The 19,241-nt window shown below is 35.2% G+C and overlaps 1 protein-coding gene across 2 annotated transcripts in view; it reads right to left on the bottom strand.

Annotated features, from left to right (window-relative positions):
* Positions 1 to 8,429: 8,429 nt before the first annotated feature.
* SGCZ (sarcoglycan zeta) overlaps positions 8,430 to 19,241 on the bottom strand; it is a 405,020-nt gene continuing 394,208 nt past the window's right edge. For both annotated transcript variants that reach the window (XM_054514715.1, XM_036382601.2), the window contains one exon: positions 8,430 to 18,623. In XM_054514715.1, coding sequence (XP_054370690.1) covers positions 18,405 to 18,623 — 219 coding nt within the window. In that variant the 3' untranslated portion in view covers positions 8,430 to 18,404. The remainder of the gene's footprint in view (positions 18,624 to 19,241) is intronic.

The following is a 19,241-nucleotide window of genomic DNA, read 5'->3' as shown; positions in this document are numbered from 1 at the left end:
CATGTTAGACACACCACTGTAAAGCCTTCCTGGCAGAGCAAACGACAAACAAGGCAGGCAAACTTTGACCATGACTGGCATTGCATCCAGCATATTTTGTCAGTAGTTGAACCTGACCTTAAAAAAAAATTCTTCTTTTCAATAGACTACCCTGTTCAGAGTTATCAGTTCAAGCTGAAAAGGCTATTAAAACATAATAAGAGTTTCCAGCTATGGGAATTGAAGATACCCATTCATGTCAAATATCACACATTCTCTTGTCTAAGGCCCTGAGTGACAGCTTGATTTGATATGTCTTGAAGTCCCATTACAGCTAAGAATGTCAAACTGCAGCCAGCTCCATACACAGCAGTTAACTCTATTCAGTTCTGTTAAAACTGAAGGGTTTATTCTATGACATAATAATTAGAACATTGAATCTGAATTTTTCACGTGCTTGTCATTGTTAAGATAAAACACAATGAGAGCAAAGAAAACTGTCTAAGAACAATGCAGTTCCAACTTAAGAATTTCTGTGTGCTGAGGAAACTTTTATTAAGCATGAAGAACAATCTGTAAAATTTTACTTAGGGTAGAAAGATAAGTTTAAGACAAGAAATTGACAGTTCACCTTTTTGACTACTTGGGATCTGATATATTATGGACAGATTTTTGAGATTTGGGATATTTATGTGTGTGTATATATGCACACACACACAAATATACACACACGCACACACACTTCTGTACTCCATGTGTTGCTGCAATGCCTATGAATTGTAATGTAAGCATGTGTGCTTAGCTCATTTTTGATTATTTCAGTGTTTATTAAAATGTAGGAAATTTTCAAAAAGCCAACATAATTAAACTCATCCTGAAAGAGAAAATTTTTGTTTGCCTTGTTCCACTTAAACCAGGGAATTCCATGTAAATTACCAGCCAGTACTTCCCTGATGACAGACTCATCTTCTGCATGTAAACTTGTCTTCCATTCAGAATTTAGGCAAAATTCATACAGATATGGGCTTTGTTAATGACTCCTCCAAGGCCTTCTTTCTAGCCTTGTTAAAATTAACCATCTTTGTAAGAAAATGACATTTACATAATTTTGAAAATTTTTCATGCCTCCAGAAGAATGGATTACTGTAATCTGAAGTACTAAACACGCTTGGTTCTCATCACTAACTGCAACAGATGCAAAGGGTGTCCTTTTAAATGATATCTTGCTATAACTTATCAAACTTATTTGTGTATAAGGTAGCTTTCCCTAACTAATTCTAATAAAACATCATGTTGTAATGCAGCATCGTGTGCTCCAGATGCCAGCATAATTTTGATGGCTTAGAGTTACATCTGTTCTACAGAGGACTTCCTGCCTTTCATGATGAACCAGAGGTAGAGATCTACGACTTAATCAGAATTCAACTTTATTAACTTAGGTCATCTGAGAATTCACACAGTAGTACAGGCCATAATCCTAGAACTAATCACTCTTTCATTTGAAATGCTCCCTATCAGTCTTTAGTATCTTGCTTCTAAAATCCACCACTATTTTTACCTTCTTAGTAGCTGATATTACAAGTTCCATAACAATATTTTTTATTTATTTTAAGTCATTGTCTCAATCTGTCTCTGGGGATCAGAAAATCAGACTCTGCATGGCATGAGATCTATCCAGGATACCTATCAGTAGAAGCTGCCGACAATTCCCTTATCCTTATCTACCATGGTTTCAAAATAATTTTTCCCCAAATTACTCAGGTATCAAATATGATAATTCAGTTATTTCTTAATTCAGACTGTTTTGACCTCATCAGCTAAAAATGATTTGACATTTTCTTTTTCAAAATTTTTACTGCAATAATTTTACAGGAAAAAAAATGTCCTAGATTTATTGTATTTTTTTCTTCCACTCGTTAACTTAATAGAAATAAATAAATCCAAAGAGTTTAGGTGTGGTGAAGAATAATAATTTCTGAAAGCTCCTTCCTGAAAACTGTAAGAGAGGTATTGAATAATTTGAGTGGTTCATCTAACTTCCCAGTCCACTATCAGAATTTTGTTTTATAGCAGCTTATATGAATGGAATGCCTTCCTTTTTAAGTTAGTAAAGGTTAATATTGTAGACCCTCGCTTGTATATTTGTTTTAAAGATGGAGTTCTGCCACAAAAAAAGGAGAAATCAAGAAAACCTAGTTTATGAAATGCTTACATTGGTTCCAAGTGAAGCCACTGATTCGAAAAAGAAAAAAATAAAATAGAGTGAGGGGAATAGGAGAGGGGGAAAAAATGTCAGACTAATGTTGGGTCAGTCATTATACATTTTCTAATCATTCTTCCAGGAAATGATTGGTGATTAAGTTTTCATAAAAAAAAATCAAGAATCTGGATGAAGACATATGAGAAAAATATGAGTTTACTCTCTCACAAATCTGAAAGCTGTTAATTATTTTACTTTTTTCTCCCTGCTTTTCCCAAGCTTCCTTCAAACTTATACTCCAGAAAACATTGGATTCTACCTATCAGTCTATTTTTTTGGTTTTTTAAAAATCAGTCAATGCTTTATGTACCTTCAAGGTGCCTTTGTTTCCTTGGGTATAAGATATCATTTCAAAGTGCATTACAAATTATAAAGTGTATAACAAAGTTAGGCTTGATGCTAAAGATAATTTTTTTTCTCTTTTTTTCCCCCCTTCTTTCTTTTCTCCATCCCTCTCTCTGAATAATGTAATGCAAGACTTGGAAATGAGAGCCTCTCAACCACAGTCGTGCTGCAAAGATCACTGTAGGAATGAGACCTTTATATAAAAACCCACACAGGCAGGTAGTGCAGATTCCTAGAACTATTACCTAATTATTTGCTAGTCCAATGCTAGTTTTTAGTTTTTTAATTACCCATCAAAATTAGAAGAGTCTCCATTATAAAGACTTCTTGCCAAGGCTGTTGTTTCCACCCACTGTATTGTATTTTTGACATGAGGACACTAGTTCATTAAGGTCAACGATTCATTTTATATGGTCCAGTAAACAGCTAACTAAATGAAAATTTTTGGCTGATATTTCCTTTTAGCTGGCATAACAAAGAGCTGACTAAAGTATTCCAATGTTCAGTGAACAATGATAACAGTGTCTATTAAGGGTGTGCAGCTATGCCAAATACAATCATATATAATCAGCTGCACCAGAAATCCCTGTAGACACATTGCAGAATATCATCAGTCAGATGATGCATCTGCTACAAGTGGCAGCTGTTGTGCTCTGGAGTGTAGACAATTAGACATGAATATACTCCTTGGGCTATCTGCAGCACTCAAGCATGGTATTAACTGACACCTGTTAAGCCGAAATCCCTACAGTTTAGACATCTATCCATGATAATTATTGAAAATACAATTTGGGATATCTAAAGACAAGAGATTTCATAAATAACAGTGAGCATAACAGCAGCAATTCATGTATTTTTGGACTTTTGGAAAAGCTCTTTAAATAGTTCACAAATGGTCAGGCATATTAAAATTATAAGCCTCTTAGCAAAGTCATAAATGCCAAGTACTAAATTTGTTGACATGTAGTTTAGTATGTGCTGCAGTCTAATTTTTTATATGTAATTACTGAAGTAGTAATAAGTAATACTGCAGAAGAATTAACTATGTGAACAGGAGAATCAGAGATAAAAAAATCCCAGTATGTAAGGTTATAAAGAAATTGAGCATAAATCGTTGCCTTTCGCATAAATATTTACACAGGCAGTGAGCTGAGATTTTTATTGGATTTTGCTTTTTTTCACCAGTTCTGAGTTTTTCTTCATATCACTAGATTAGGTGATAATTTTGATTATCCTTCTGACTTTCCCTGGATGACATTTTTCTTGTAGTGAGGAAACAATCCAGAGGTTTATTAAATTGTTGCATATATCTACAAGAAACATGGACTGCTGCAGATGTCCTTAAAAAAAAAGAGTGAAAGAGTAAGAAGAGATTTTGTATGAAATCTAATTCAATAGAATATTAAAAATATGGCTCTCAAGACACTATAAACATGTAATGCCTTATTCTAATAACTGTAAGAGTTGTTAATTTGCTAACTGCAAATCTATTATCACTTTTTTTTTTAAAGCACAGTGGGAAGGATCAGGTTAACATCACTAGAAAAAAATATTTTGTCCTTTAAAGCTTGTCATATTGCTGAAGATTTGTTTCTTAGCTTCATCTACTTTTCTTGATTTATTTTTTTTAATTTAATCCTGAATAGTCCTTAAACTGGATCTAAGGCATTAAAAAGAATCTGATCTTAAATCACTGCATGTTATTTTGGACTCTGATTTTGGGTAAAGCCCATAGAGCATGAGGTACAAAGTCATTTACTGATAACTTAGCTGTTAACCCTGTGAGCAGCCTGATAAAACTTACTGAAGACTGGAGCCTATAAGCAGCTGAAGCCTTACATTCTCGTCTGAAAGACTGGAAGCTTAGCAACAGGCTAGGAGAGGGCAAAGCACTTAGAATATTCTCTGATAATGGAGAAAAATCAAACATTTGAAAATAGCTAAGTTAGTTTTTTCCAAGCAGAAAACACTAAACAACATATTGTGATGATTATTCAGATGTCTGGAGAGCTCTGAGCCTGAGAAGGCACCGGCCACAGTGCACTCACTAGCAGACAATTCCTTTCCCTCCAACAGTACTTACCATGCTGCTTCACACATCAGACTGAGGGCACAAAGTGTTAGAGCATGAAGAACATGACAACTACCTCAGAAGTCAGCAGTAAGTACAGCACAAGTAAGCAAGAATTGGGATTTGATCAGGAGCTAGAGCCAAATCTACTTGGGAAGACTGAAGCCTTGCAGGACAATGAAGACACCAGCTGCAACAACTCCAAGCACTGATTACCAAGCAAACACCCAGCAGGCCCACCTGGAGTCTTAGATACTTTTTTAAAATCCCATTTTCCCTCAGCAAAAAAACTCATTTTGTCTTGCTCTATGCTCAGAGAATGATGAGATGAATATGTGGGATGAATTTTATTGCAATAAACATTTTGAGAATAAGCAAATTACCAGGAAGAAAAATATTACTAGGAAAGGAGGAAATATGACCAAAAGTTATTCAAAGGCTATTTCACTGAACAATAAAATAGTCAAAAAAACTAAAAATGCTGCCTCAGTGGTATGTTTTTAATACATATTTGGGAAATGAGAACTAAAGGTCCAAGCAATGGCCTAAGAACAGATTTTTCTTGCTTTCTAGCATAGCTTAATTCATGTGCGTAGGGAAGGTTGATTACAGATCTCTGTAATTTCACTGTTTTTCAAATTCACGGGTGTGTATGAGTCTTGTCACGAGATGTGAATAACACCAGAGGAACCCATGTACCTTCTGCAGCAACACTTTCAGAGTTGTGGATTTAAAACCCTCAGTCATCCTGTTAAGACTGCATTTTAATAGAAATTAAAGTGCACTGAAAATTAAAAGGGTTATAGAGGAGTATTGATGCTAGGGGATAGGTGAAAGTCAAGAGCACCTGGTTCAGAATGAGGAATCCCCTGAGAGGATGTGGTTAATATTCATGTGTCTCTGAAAGGCCAGGCGGGAATAAATATAAAAATAGGGTGGACGAACCAGACTGCTAGCCAGGCTGTCTGACTGGCATGTGCAACGTCAACAAATGCAGAATCACAGAATCACACAGAAATAATCAGGCCAGAAATAAAGACCTTTGAGTTCTTCAAGTCCAACCTATGACCCAACACCACCATAACAGCTAGACCATGGCATTAAGTGCCACACCCAGTTGTTCCTTAAAAATCTCCAAGGATGGTGACCTCACCACCTCCTTTGGCATTCCAATGCAGTATCTAAACACTCTTTCTGTGGAGAAAATCATCCTTTCCTTGGAATCAAAGTAAAGCAAAGGTAAGATTTATTTTCCGTGCCAGAGCTACAAGCCTAATGCAGAGGATGCTGATGGTACTGAGGATATTCTCACACTCAATGTATTCTGTGTAGCAGACAGAGCAGAGGAGCTAAAACACTAGAGAATATATGCGAACAAACCAAGAAAATCAGGTGTTAGTTAGGGACCAGGACTGAGTGGGATTTATCTGAGAGTTCTGAAGTATTGTAAGAAGAAACTGCAGAGAAGATGGGGTCTCTGAAGGCTGCAGGAGATTAACTTTTATGGGAGTGGATAAAGTGGTTGCAGAGCTATTATTGATCCAGTTAGGGGAAGTTCAGACTGGACATTAGGAAGCATTTCTTTATGAAAAGGGTGGTCAAACACCGGAATAGACTTTCTAGAAAGGTGGTTGATACCTGAAGCCTGTCAGTGTTTAAGAGTACGCTTCAAATATTTGGTCAGCAATGAAGTGGTCAAGAAGTTGGACTAGATGAGCTCCATATGCCCATTCCAACTGAAACAGTCTATTCTGTTATATTCTAAATCCCATAGTAAAATAACTAAAGGCAGTCAGTGAAATTAGAGGATGTGTTTAAATTAGATAGAAGAATGTTCTTGTGAACTTGCTGCCATAGAAAGCAACTGTCAGCAGTTTTAAAAAAGGATTATGTGGGAAAAACCCACTCACAAAGGCTTCATAATCCAATACCAAAGTTATGAGGCTGGGAATGTAACTGTGGGTACTGGGAGAATCTCTGAGGAAGGGACTGTGTAAATTGGCCAGACACCCATGCTGTCCTTAAATACCATCCTCTGCTGCCACTGCCACTGTGACCTAGACTTGGACTTTGGTTGGGCTAAGTGCATTGACGGGGTATTTTTTCCAGAGTTCACAGAAGTCCAAGAGGAATGTAACAGGAAAACTATGCAGAGTGATATCTAAGGTGTTTTATTCAGAGGGATATTAGGATAATTTAATTTGTAATTATGACCAGATTTTTAAACTTGTCTTATAAAATGAAGCATTACTTCCATGTGTTATTCTTTTAATTTTGAGAAGGTAAGGATGTTAACCCAGAGATCTTTCCCAATACTATTTGCTACAGATTCTTACATAAAGAGTCCTAAGCAGTTATAAAGTTAATGGAAAAGAGATGGCACAAGCAGAATAATCATGATTGAAGAAAATACATAACTAAACATTTTGGCCTATAATTATTCTCCACAGAGTAAAGCTGACAGAGCAGTCAATTCTTATAGAGCTAACAGCCAGATCTCCTAATACAAAATCTGCTATTACAGAACTGTTATTTTCACATGGGCAAAACCAAAAACTGTAATTTTCTTCCTTTTCTCTCTTCCACTATACAATGATTATTGGAGGTGTGAAGAAAGTTTCATTCTCCTTTTGTTCAAGCTCCTCTGCGTCCTGTCATAATAAATAGGGCAGTCACGAAGCTCAAAAGATTTTTACAATTTACAAACTGATTTCTTGTTTGTTTTTTAAATTCCTCTCAAAAACTCCAGAGTTGCAGAACAACTAGCAATATACAGTGACCATCTGCACCACCTTCATTTATTGACAATTTAAATTTATTTTCCATGGCTGATAATGTGTGTTCACACCATCCAATGCATCTGGGAAGACATTGTCAGTAAGAGAACATCAGAATGAGCAAACTATACCATGGCAGATGAAGTATGGAATCAAGCTGCTTTCGCCCTTCATGAGCAGGGTAAGGTTTTATCCATGTTTCAAGGCTTCAAATTTAGATAATTTCTAGAGGTGCATATGTGAAATATACCCAATGCCACTGATTCACTTTGCTGATTGCCAGCATTTATCCTCAAAGACACAATACAGTATGTTCTTATAAAGTCAGCAGGGCTTTTTAGGGCTTGCACAAAACACTTCAACATAATAGATGCTGATATAATTCAAATCAGGAATAAAAATAGTTATGATGCAGAGGCCCAGTGGTGCATAGAAGTCACACACAGATCTGAAAAGGAAAATAGTGATTAATGTATCTTCTCAAGAGCAGCTTTACTCAACTAAAATGAGCAAAATTGAAGCACTGTGGAATAGTCAGAATAGTCTTTCACCTTCCTTATTTTACAGTAAATAATTTTTAGACTGGAAAGGTATTGCCTTACTTTGCTTGATTTATGAAGACTGATCGAGCAAAATATTTTATTATGCTTCTTACTTCAGATTTCAGAAGTTCCATTAAATTTACTGGAATGATTCACATACTTAAAGCTAAATACATATTCAGAGCTTTGGATGAACTTGACCTAAATGTGAAGTGTAGTGACAAAACTGCATTCAAAATAAATAAATCCAAAGGATAACTTGATATTAATTAAATAATAGAACTAAAATATATGAATTCTGCACAAAAAACTATAGAAAAATATATCCCACTTACACAAAAGGTATGTGAGACAATGCAAAATGCCATAAAATATGAAAAGGATTAGCATGTAGGTTAACATAATTTCCCAATTAATTTTACTAGCAGAAAAGGTCAATAAATTGAAGGTGCACATTTCACAGAAGTTTCTACTAAAGAACTTTATTTAGATTTATTTAAAAATTAGTATAATTTAATTTGTGATACTTCACAACATGATAATACATCGATTACTTCTAAAAGGGAATAATACACCATTTAGAATTTTTTCTTTGGAATGTTAATACTTGGTCACACAATAGTCTAACTGAACTGATATTTCTTAGGCAAACTGTACAGTGTCAAATTTAATTAAATGTTTGCTTGTTAGGTTTCCTAAAAATAGATAGGAAAATCACCTAAAACAACAGAAATTCCACTGTTCTGTAAAATGTGAGATAATATGATTTAAATGTATTTTTCCCTTTCAGTTCTCAGGAACATATGGCCATTAATAAAGTTTTGTGGTTTAGGTATATAATTTAAATCTCTTAAAAGTACATTATGTACTATAGTTAAAGAAAAAGGTAAAAACCCACATTATATTAATGCCATGCAAGATTTTGGAAACTGGAGGTAAATAAACAAATAATTTTAGAAGCAGCTCCAGGAATCTGGTTAAGCCTGTGGTGACTCACTCACAAATGTATGCTAAACATGCATGAGAAGAGACTTTATTATCACAGCACCATAAAAAAGACTGGTATGGTGTCCTAGACTTTCCCAAAGTAATAACTGAAGTACCAAGAGTTTAGGATCAGAATTTTAGTAGGTCTACTAGAGTCCAGCAGTTTATGCTAGGAAACTTGAAGATGAGGTGGCAATAGTCATCATAGAGAATAAATATCTTTATGGAAAATTTGCACTGCATGTGAATTAATTCATATGTAGAGATATAAAATATTTCTTTAGATGGTAATTTAGGAGGACTCATCTGGGCTTGAAAACTGTGTAATGTGATGTGAGTAGAGATAAATGTGCTTAAAAAACTGAACACAAATGTGTGCTTTCATCAGTCCCATTCTTTGGCTGATGGATCAACCTTTCATGAAACAAGAAAACTGCTGTTTCCAAATCGCCTATAAGTAGCACTGCTTTCTTAATTATTCTTTCACTCATACATATATATATGTCTGTGTCTGTGTGTGTGTACACAAACACACACGCATCTCTTGACTGCTGTGAAATCACAGCACAAGTCTCTTTGTTCTCAGATGCTGCTTGGAAAAGAAAATAGAACAAAAGGAAAGAGAAATAAGGAAATAAGAAAATACCTTACAGTCCAGATTCCCTCCTCTAAAAAACCCTTAAATCAAAGAAACAAACAAAGCCTCACCAATCTATAGACTATTCTCCATTTTCTAATTCTTGTTCCAGCTGTTTTCCATTTACACTGCTGTAGCCTAATGAAAGCCTCAGTGACTTCTTCCAGAACTATATTTTTGTACATAAAACTTTCTGTCTTCTATACAGTTTCCATAGGTTATAGCTTCCACATCTGTGCCTATCTTAACAGAGAGACCAGAGAAGAAACAGAAATTTTCTGATGTTGTTCTTACTGTCTTGTTCCGATGAATAGTACATTTCTGGTCTTGAAAAGGACTGCTGAATCACTGCTATCCTGGAGCTTTTCCCTGCTTTCTGCACTTTGGCATGATATATTTCACGAGGTCAGAGAGGTAAAGAGAAATTTTAACATTTATTTAGGATTTTCTTCCCCTTTAAACAGTAAACCTGTTCTAATACCACTCTTTGTCTCTTTTGCGCTGCCTTTATTCTCCTTCCATGCTCTTTCTTTGTATGCTCCCTTTCTCCTCCTGCATTTTGCTCTATCATAGCAGTAATTATTATCTCAAGCAATAACCCAGCCCATGCTGCAATTAATATTTCAACCTTAGTGGATGCCATCATATGTTTCTCTTCCATTTATACTTAAAAACAGGATTAAGGGGAGTGTAAAGATGGACCACACAACAAAAATCAAGCCAAAACCCAATGGAAAGAATTAATTTTCCTATTTCCTCTCTTGTGCAAAAGGGAAGGGAAGCAGCATGGTCTGCAGAGACTCTTTAAAAGTGAGTGGGAAGGCCAGGAATATCAAATCTATTGCTTCCAGAAACAGGGCAACTCCTCACTGCAAGGAAAACACTGAGCCAAAATATGAAAAGGCAGTGGCAGTAGATTTTTTTACCATTTTTTATGATTCATTTTGGATATCTTGTAATTTTTTAATTTGGTTTTGACAAGTGACTGAAGACTGAACAATTATTTAGAGTTTCCTTGTGGGGGAGTCCAAGTGATCCTTGCAGTTAGAAGCTGGAGCAATTTGCAGAGGAAAAATTACACTAATGTTAATGATGCATTTTAGAAATGCACTATAAAAGTCATGGACTATGACAATTTTTTTTTTTTTGGTACAAAGCCTTAATGAAAATTTAAAACTTAACAGAGACATAGAGTTTGTCATTATTTCCTATTGACTTTACTGGGGTTTGAATCCACCCTACTGTACTGGCCCATTTTCACCTCTTTCTCCCATAAATAGAGATACATACTCAGACAGAGAGTTCATTGTCACCTTCTCTTTGAGAAGCACAAAATTTATACTTAGGTTACACTGCTTTTCTCCTTCCTGATGCTCATTTTCAAAAGAGGAAAGAAAATAAAGGACAAAGAAAATTTCAAGGATACAAAAATGATTCGCAGACCTGTTGGAGTGAGTTCCAAAGGAGGGCCACAAAAATTATTACAGGGATGGAACGTCTCTTCTATGAGGAAAGGCTGAGAGAATTGGGGCTATACAGCCTGGAGAAGAGAAGGCTCCAGGGAGACCTTAGTGCAGTACTTAAAGGTGGCCTACAAGAAAACTGGGGACAGACCTTTACCAAGGGCATGTAGTGCCAGCACAGGGGTTATTGGCTGGAAGTTTAATGAGGTTAGGTTTAGACTGGTGTGGCACTGGCCTCAGAGAAGTTGTGGATGTCCCTGGAAATGTTCAAGGTCACGTTGGGTATGTGGCTTTGAAAAAGATGGTTTTGAAAAAGAAGGTGGCCCTGCCCAGGGCAGGGGAATTGAATCTAGACACTCTTTAAGGTTCCTTTCAGCCCAAACTATTCTAGGAGTCTATGATACTTCTTCACCTGACTTTCCATTTCTCTGAGGCTTAGGGAGCAGTCTTCTGACTGTTTTTACTGTTGTGACACAATTTAGATTTTCTGCCTCTGTGTGACACAATTTAGATTTTCTGACAGTGTGTATCACTGTCCTACACATCCCTGTGCAGATCAAGAAAACCACTGCCTCTGTCTGTCTCTTGAAAGTTATTGCAACATCATGTCTCAGTTACCCTGGAGCATGGAGCTGGAAAACATCCTGGATCTTTTCTTCACAGTATTTAAATACTTTAGATGACCCTTTCCCCCAACACGAGTAAATGCCCTCATATCTTGTTGGGTTCCATGGTAACATGGGGAATATTGTTACAGATGTTTCTTTTAATATTGTGTAGTTATTCTATTTCCTTTATCATCAAGGGTTTCTTACCTTCCAGAGATCACACAAAACAACAGAAAGGCTCGCCACTGTATAAGAAATCAGAGCATTAATTTACCAAGGATGAATGAGAATTTCAGTCATGAACTAAAAGGAAAAATATTCTGCTGTTAATAGGGGTTTTAAATAGCTATCTTTATGCAATTTAACATTTTAGCTTGTTTTTTCCGTTCAGATTTGTAAAAATAAATAAGCTCATTGGTAGACAGAGACAAAGAATAAGTGTAGTGATTCCTTTTCTATTTATATATCTAAAAGAGATATAACAGGATTGGATAATTTGCATATTTATTCTATGGTGTTTTAAATACATTAATTGAATGACAAAACACCTGAGAAATCAAAAGTTGTTAAGGAGACTATAATCTAAAATCTTTCAATCTGGAAGTTTCATTCTAGTAAGAGAGACTAAAAATGATATTTACCTATGTGTGTTTTCCTTCTTGTATAACTTCTGCTCTCACAAAGCAAATAGCCTTCCCCTTGATACAGTTTAAGTAAGTCACACAGGAAGCATCCTGATAAAGAGACAGCAAAATTCTTTTTGTTGCCTATATTTTTGTTATTTGTGAAGAAAGTAGGATGCTTAAGAGGATAACTGAAGCTCAGCTGAAGAGTTAAGAGTGGGTGGGAGTTAAGAAGGAGGATTTGACTTACTAACTGTTGCAGTGTTTGGGACAAGAAAACTGAGCAAACAACCCCTAGAAAGAAAACAATTTATGTTCTGAAATATATATTTAGAAATAAGTTGTTTTGCTATAATGCAGATCTCTCAGTGATAAAAAATGACTGTATGCAAGCCCTCAAAATATCATAAAGCACAGAAAACAATATATCTTGCCTTCAGTAATGCATCTCTTACACGTAAGTCCTACTTTGCATTGTGCTCTAGGTGATGCTGAAAGCTGAACTTCTGCCTTGTGGGTTTCTCAAACAAGAGGCATATATGGGACTAAAAGCAACTTTTACTTCTCAGATCAAGTCATGCGTTAAATGAAGCTGGTTAGCCCCGAGGCCAAATTTTTAATATAAATTGCTGTCACTGCTTAAACATGTCAGAATTGAAGACACTTATAGAGCTGGACACTCCTTAAAAAGGCAAAATGCACTTAAAGTTTTCCCAAAACTCAGCAAAACCTTCAAATTTCAATTTTTAATTTTTTTTCTTAGTTAGTTAGGCTAGATTTTATTGTGGTTTATGGACTCGGAACAGACTGTGGATATATACAGTATAAGATTTTACCTCAGCTCTTCTGAAAATGTTCCTGTCCTGGCTTGTGTAAGAAATGTATTGCTGAAAGATCAAATAATGCTTTCAAATTCAAACAACATAATCTGAAGCTCAGTTCAATGTTTCAGAGGAGACATAGCTATATTTTACATAGAGAGCTTGTATTAAATTCTAGTCTCAGTGTGGGCTGTGTTGAATCAGCACGATGCATATGGTGGATTTTTTTTCACTTATTTTCTATTTCTCTTTTACTGGCTGTAGTTTCCCCAGGTTGGACTACTCCAACTCTGAGTAAAATGGCTCAGAATATTTTTTCTTGCTGCATCAGTTATCATGTTTTAGTCACGTGAGACTTATCAGTCTATATTACTGATAGTTCTACACAACTGTTGCTTTGTACAAAAATTGCTGATTTTTTAGGCATTGTGAAGCTATTTGCTGTCTGGATATTGATGAAATCATATGGCATCAAGAAGCTCAGTGTAAACAGACCCACTAAATGCTCACCTTGGTGTTACCAGCACTGGCACTGCCCAGGGTAAGCACAGGGAACATTTGTCTGCATTGATGACACCACCACAAAACCTTTTACATGACTGTAATTCTCAAGTGGCTTGTAAACAAGTGCAGTTTAAACATGAATATGCAGTTTAAGCTTATTCTGGCAAGATACAAACGAACTTGAGAAGTGTAATATGCTTTTATGGTAGATGATACAGCAGCACCATAATTTAAACTTTACTAATGCTGCTAGAAATAAAGCCTACACTTTAAAATTGGGTTTTCTTAACATAAGTACTGCATTTAAATGCAGTGTCTGTTGTTTTCAAAAAAATGTTTGAAATAAAACTGTACTATAGTCTGTGCATGAGGACAAAACAATTGAAAAACAAATTAAAGCTATTACCATGCTGCTAATGTAGATGGAGGTAAGGAAACGCAAACTAAAAAAAAAAAAATTATCAAAAAACCCCAGAAAATCGAAGTTTCTCATCAGCCATTCTATATGTTCTTCTCATCCTTAGCAGGATTCCTGTTTGATTATTCTTGAAATTAGTTCTGATATGTTTCCTATTTAATGTATCAGACTTATTTATAGTTAAATGGTAGCACCAGATGGAAATGCTAGGACCAAATGAAACAAGTACAGGAGACATTTTAAACTGGGTGTTAATTACATGATGAAAAAGTTCTAGCTTTCCAAGAAAAAAAAATTCCAACTTCCAAAACCTTGCTATTATTTTCATTAAAAAATCAAAGGTAAATAAAATAAAAGTCTTAAAATTTTCAGAGTACTGCTTTTGAATAATGTTATCCACAATTTTAAGACAGACAGTCCATTAAATAGAAAAAAGATTTGATTTACATAAAGCAAGAGAGTACAAAAGCACAGCTTTTGTAATTTTGGTAATATTGCAGTTCTACAAACATATTGCATAGTATGTATAAGAAAATAGTTCCCATCTTTTTATATATACTTCTATACACAAGAAAACCATTAACATGAAGATTACAAAACAAAAATGGTTAGCAGACCTTTACTGAGTTGTGTTTAGAACAATACAGCACAACACAAATTTTGATCCAACTTTCATGTGCATTACAGTGAATCAGCTGATAACAAGTCCATAGTCCAAAGTTTGTGGGTTTTTAATTTGTTTTTTATTTAGCACTTATTTAGAATCTAAAAACAAAGCAAAAAAAACAAATAAAACAAAACCCCCCTAAAAGGTACATTATGTTAGCAACCAAATATTTCAAACATCCTCCATTAAATCCTTCTAGACATTTATGGCTCTGTCTTCCAGACTTAATAACCCTCTGCATCTAAAATGCTTGAAAGTGAATTATTTTATCCAGTCAAGCCAATTTTGCAAGCAAATCAGTATAACTTCATTTCAAAGAAGCAAAGTCTTGGTATGTTTTCTTAGGAACACCAAAAGACCCCCCCATATGCATGAATAGTAATGTAATTGCAAAACACTGACAAAAAATTTAAACCCTGGAAAAAAGTGAAAATCTACAGCTCAAAATGCTGCACAAATCTAAACTATGTTACATTTCATGTTGTAATTACAACTTTTCATCTCTTCATTCCAACAGAATTAGTAGAAACAGCAGTGTCATAATGTTGGATATAATAGAAGTGTCTGTCTTTGGTCTTAACACTTAACCAATGAATGAACTGCAATACAAACCATACAGCTGACAGTGCTCAGAGAGGTTGGCTGATGCTTTTACTTTTCTCTTTTTTTTTTCTTTTTTTTTTCTTTTTTTTTTAACAAGAAAGAGACAGCATCCTATAATATGACACAAATGGTTTTTTAACAGAAGATAAATCCATTGTATATATTAAATACATGTAGCCAATAAGTTCTTTGCAGATATTTTGTTGCTGTCATCAGGATGGCATCTTAATTTTTTACTGTGGTTAATGCATTGAAATCATGTGGGCTAGAAATACTTTTTAAAATACAAACTTTTTTCCTTCCCTTCTTACAGTTTTCAATGGATTTAAAGAAAGACATCAATATTATGAAATTTACCAGAATATTAAGACTTTATGAGAACTTGGTATTCCATCTCATTGGTTGTTGGAGCTCTTAAATATGCTCTAGTTCATATTGATAGGACTCCAATAAAGAACATCCTGACAGTGCAGAGCCACGTGGACTTACTGGGTTGGTTTTTTTGGAGTCCTGTGTACTACCCACATATCTCTTCTGAGTTCTCTTCACACAAAGTGGCAAATTATTTCAGTCTTGCTGTTAAAATTAATCTAGTAACAAAAGGGTTTTCTTCCTACCTGCCCATTTCCAACCAAGTTGGTGTAAAATTTATTAAGGTTGGGTCCTTCCATCCAGTAAACAAATAGAAGGTAAATAATCTTCGAAGGTGAAGAACAAACAAATAGGAATTTTTCAGCGGAAAATTCATGACAAAGTATCTGCAAGTCATCCTACAGGTTTATTTGAGGAGAAAAAAACCCCTTAGCTTACCTGTATACAATTTGTAGGAAGCCCCACTTTATGTCACCTATAGATTAGTCCCTATATTTGTTCATCTTTTAAGCAACAGGTGTATGTAGGTGTGCACAGATAATGAATACACATAGATGTGTCCTCATACATATCTTTTTGCTTTTCCTCCTGAAATTCATGACTGTCCCTTCACCATTCTATTACTTGGGTGCATACGAAAGACATCCATATCCCTACAGTTATAAGAGTGTATTGTATGGCTACACTTTTTCATGTTTTATTGTCACCTTCTTTGTCATCTGTAACTCTTTTTGCCCTTCTTACTATCTGAAAAATCCTCATGTTCTAATATATTTCCTTACAATATTTTCTAGTATAATTTCCTCCAAAGATGAAAACTCTCAAATAGACAACAACTCAGCTGTTAACAGCCTTCTTTTGAAGACATAGAATAATCAATTCAAAATCTTCATTTAACTGTTAAAACCACCAAATACAGACTTCTTGCTATGAGGTAAAATTCACACCTCTGAAGAGGGCCAATGCTAAGGCAAGCACCAGTCAAGCCATTGACACGTCTTGTGCTGGTCTTCTGCATAGGAGTGAATTTCACCTGAAGTGAAAACAAAGTCAATCTTATTAGGTGGCAATAAGATGCCAAGGCAATCACCATACTGGTTTGCTCATTTTCATTTTTTTTTCTCTAAAAATATATTTTTTTGAAAAGTGTGTAGAAATACCCGCCTTGCACCATCTCCCCTGGCTTTAGAATTACTTTGCAAAAGCTCTAATTTTATTGGTGATCTTAGATTCAGAAGCCTCTAAAAATAAAAGCTAGGTGATATAATTTAAATAATAGAATTAAAAAGCACACTTACCTCACACAATCAAGCCATCTTCCACAATAGGAAACATTTTTATATTGTTTTACTTTCCTGGGTTCTGCAAGTTTCAAGATACTCTTGTTAATCAATGCTGTAACAAATTTACCAGCAGCATACCAAAGCATTTTTTATAAGATTTCAATTAACAATCAAGCCAAGTAAGTATGAACATTGACACAAGAAAGAAATCCCACATGAAACTTGTCAAAAAAGAAAGTCAGTAGTGAGATCTGAGTGCAAATGTGGCTGCATAATTTAAACAGAGACCTGGTAAAGGCAATGTAATATCAATGTACTTTTTAATACTGAATGTTGTTTAATATGTGGTTTTATATATAGTACTATTACTTTGAAACCTCCGCAACAGATGGTAAACAAAAGAGAATAATAAATGTGAATGTCATACAAGTTAGTGCACTGCTTCTCAGCACCACACGTTACATGACTACCAATGTTTGTACTGTGTTCAAGTGGCAGCAGATAGACACAGTCAGAAAATGGCCAAGATGTACCTTTGAAGATTTCTCTCTTGGTTTTGTATTTGCCAATTATAAGAACCTTGTGAAGAGCAATACACTGATCAATAAACATATCATCAGAATTTCCTTCTTTATCCTGTTCTTCTTTTCCAGAAACTGTATGTTCTACTTAAAGCAATCGCTTCACATGCAATGGCCATGAAAATATATAAGGTCATTCAGATCTGACAAACAAGAGCATTTCTTTTTAACTTTTAAAGGAATATTGCTGAGCATCTCCAAAATTTACCTAGTGTACAAAACCCTAGACTTAGTAGACAAATAGTAACAACACATTTTTAAAGAAACCAAACTCAGGGAGGAATTCTGTCTCTTTTTGTATTAAAAACCATTTACTGAATTTGTTTAGTAAAGCAAGCATCACACAATGCTTTAAAATTTTAAAATTCAGGGATAAAAGTTTACTTCCAAAAAGATGAATGGAAAATTGTGCTTTCAGACAGTAAGTTATTTATCATACAGGGGGAACCAATTCATCTCACCATCAGATTCTGGGTAAATTAATGTACTCTCTCTCTCTGTCTCTCTCAATATATATTTATGTGCAGTTCATATCCAGGTCCTGCAAAAATCTAAAACTATGTGCTTCACTTCAAGTAGCAAAGGCACCTGTGTTATTGTCCCTTTTGGAAAATAAGGTGATCTTATGTTCTAGGTTTCCTGATGAAGAATACATTGTTTTCTGGATCTCTCTCCCATCTCTGTGCTGAGTGGCAGCACAAACCACAGGAGAAGGCAGCGCTGAACTCCTGCTTACAGTGGAAGAAGTTGCTCTGCAGGCCGCTGGGAGCGTCGGGCTTGTCACAAGGGAAACCGAACTGAACTGTGAAGCAGAGGGATAGTAACCAAAGGCTATTCTGGTGTGAGGATAAGACGGAGTCCTTCTAGCTCCACAAGCAGATGTTGCTACTGGATTGACATGTGGAGCCTGCTCCTGCTGGGGACAGGTAGAGTTTACCATTGGGACAGGCGCAGAGCTCATAGATAGTCTGGCGAGGAGCTGAAGAGCTGGGTGAGGAGGAGGAGGAGGAGAAGGAGGAGGAGGATGAAAAGGACCCCACTGGTAGATTTCCCAGGCGGATTGTATCTGCGTTTAAAAATATCTAAAAGAGGGAGAAAAAAAAGAATACATAAATTTCTATCAGCAGTGAGACATATTTTAAAGTGCTTTGAGCCAGCTGTGAGTTTCTAGAAATATATTTTAAATTTTAGAAATATTTTATTAGAAGTATTATAAAGATATATTAGAAATTACTCTTTTTAGAAGTAAAAAAGCTGTAGGCATTTATTGTTTTTCATCTCCGTGTAGTCATTTCTGCATTAATAGTCATTATGACAATATATGCAATTACTTCATCGACATGTTTATTCAGGTACAAATATTTTTATTAAAAAACATTTAGACAAGATTCTTGAGTAGGTTGAATTTTCACTTGAACATTTTATAATTAACATTTATTCATTCATGGCAGCAGCACATACTTGCTCTGGCAGAATTTGTATTTTAATAAGTGTGAAGTGATATTAAAGCACATTCCCCAGTGTGTTCCTGTAAGCAGTTGAAAATATGTGCTGAACTGTGCTAAATTGTAGGGGCTTAACAATAGTTACTTCCAGAGAATAATTAAATGAGGTTACAAAGACATATGCACAAAATAAAGAGCTTTTTTGACCTAAATTAAGAGGAGGAAAGATTTCAGGTTAGTCTTATTGATAACGCG

Source organism: Molothrus ater, chromosome 4 (assembly GCF_012460135.2).
Source record: "Molothrus ater isolate BHLD 08-10-18 breed brown headed cowbird chromosome 4, BPBGC_Mater_1.1, whole genome shotgun sequence".
NCBI lineage: Eukaryota > Metazoa > Chordata > Aves > Passeriformes > Icteridae > Molothrus > Molothrus ater.
The sequence above is the reverse complement of the archived record's forward strand: the minus strand, read 5'-3'. Positions and strand labels throughout refer to the sequence as shown.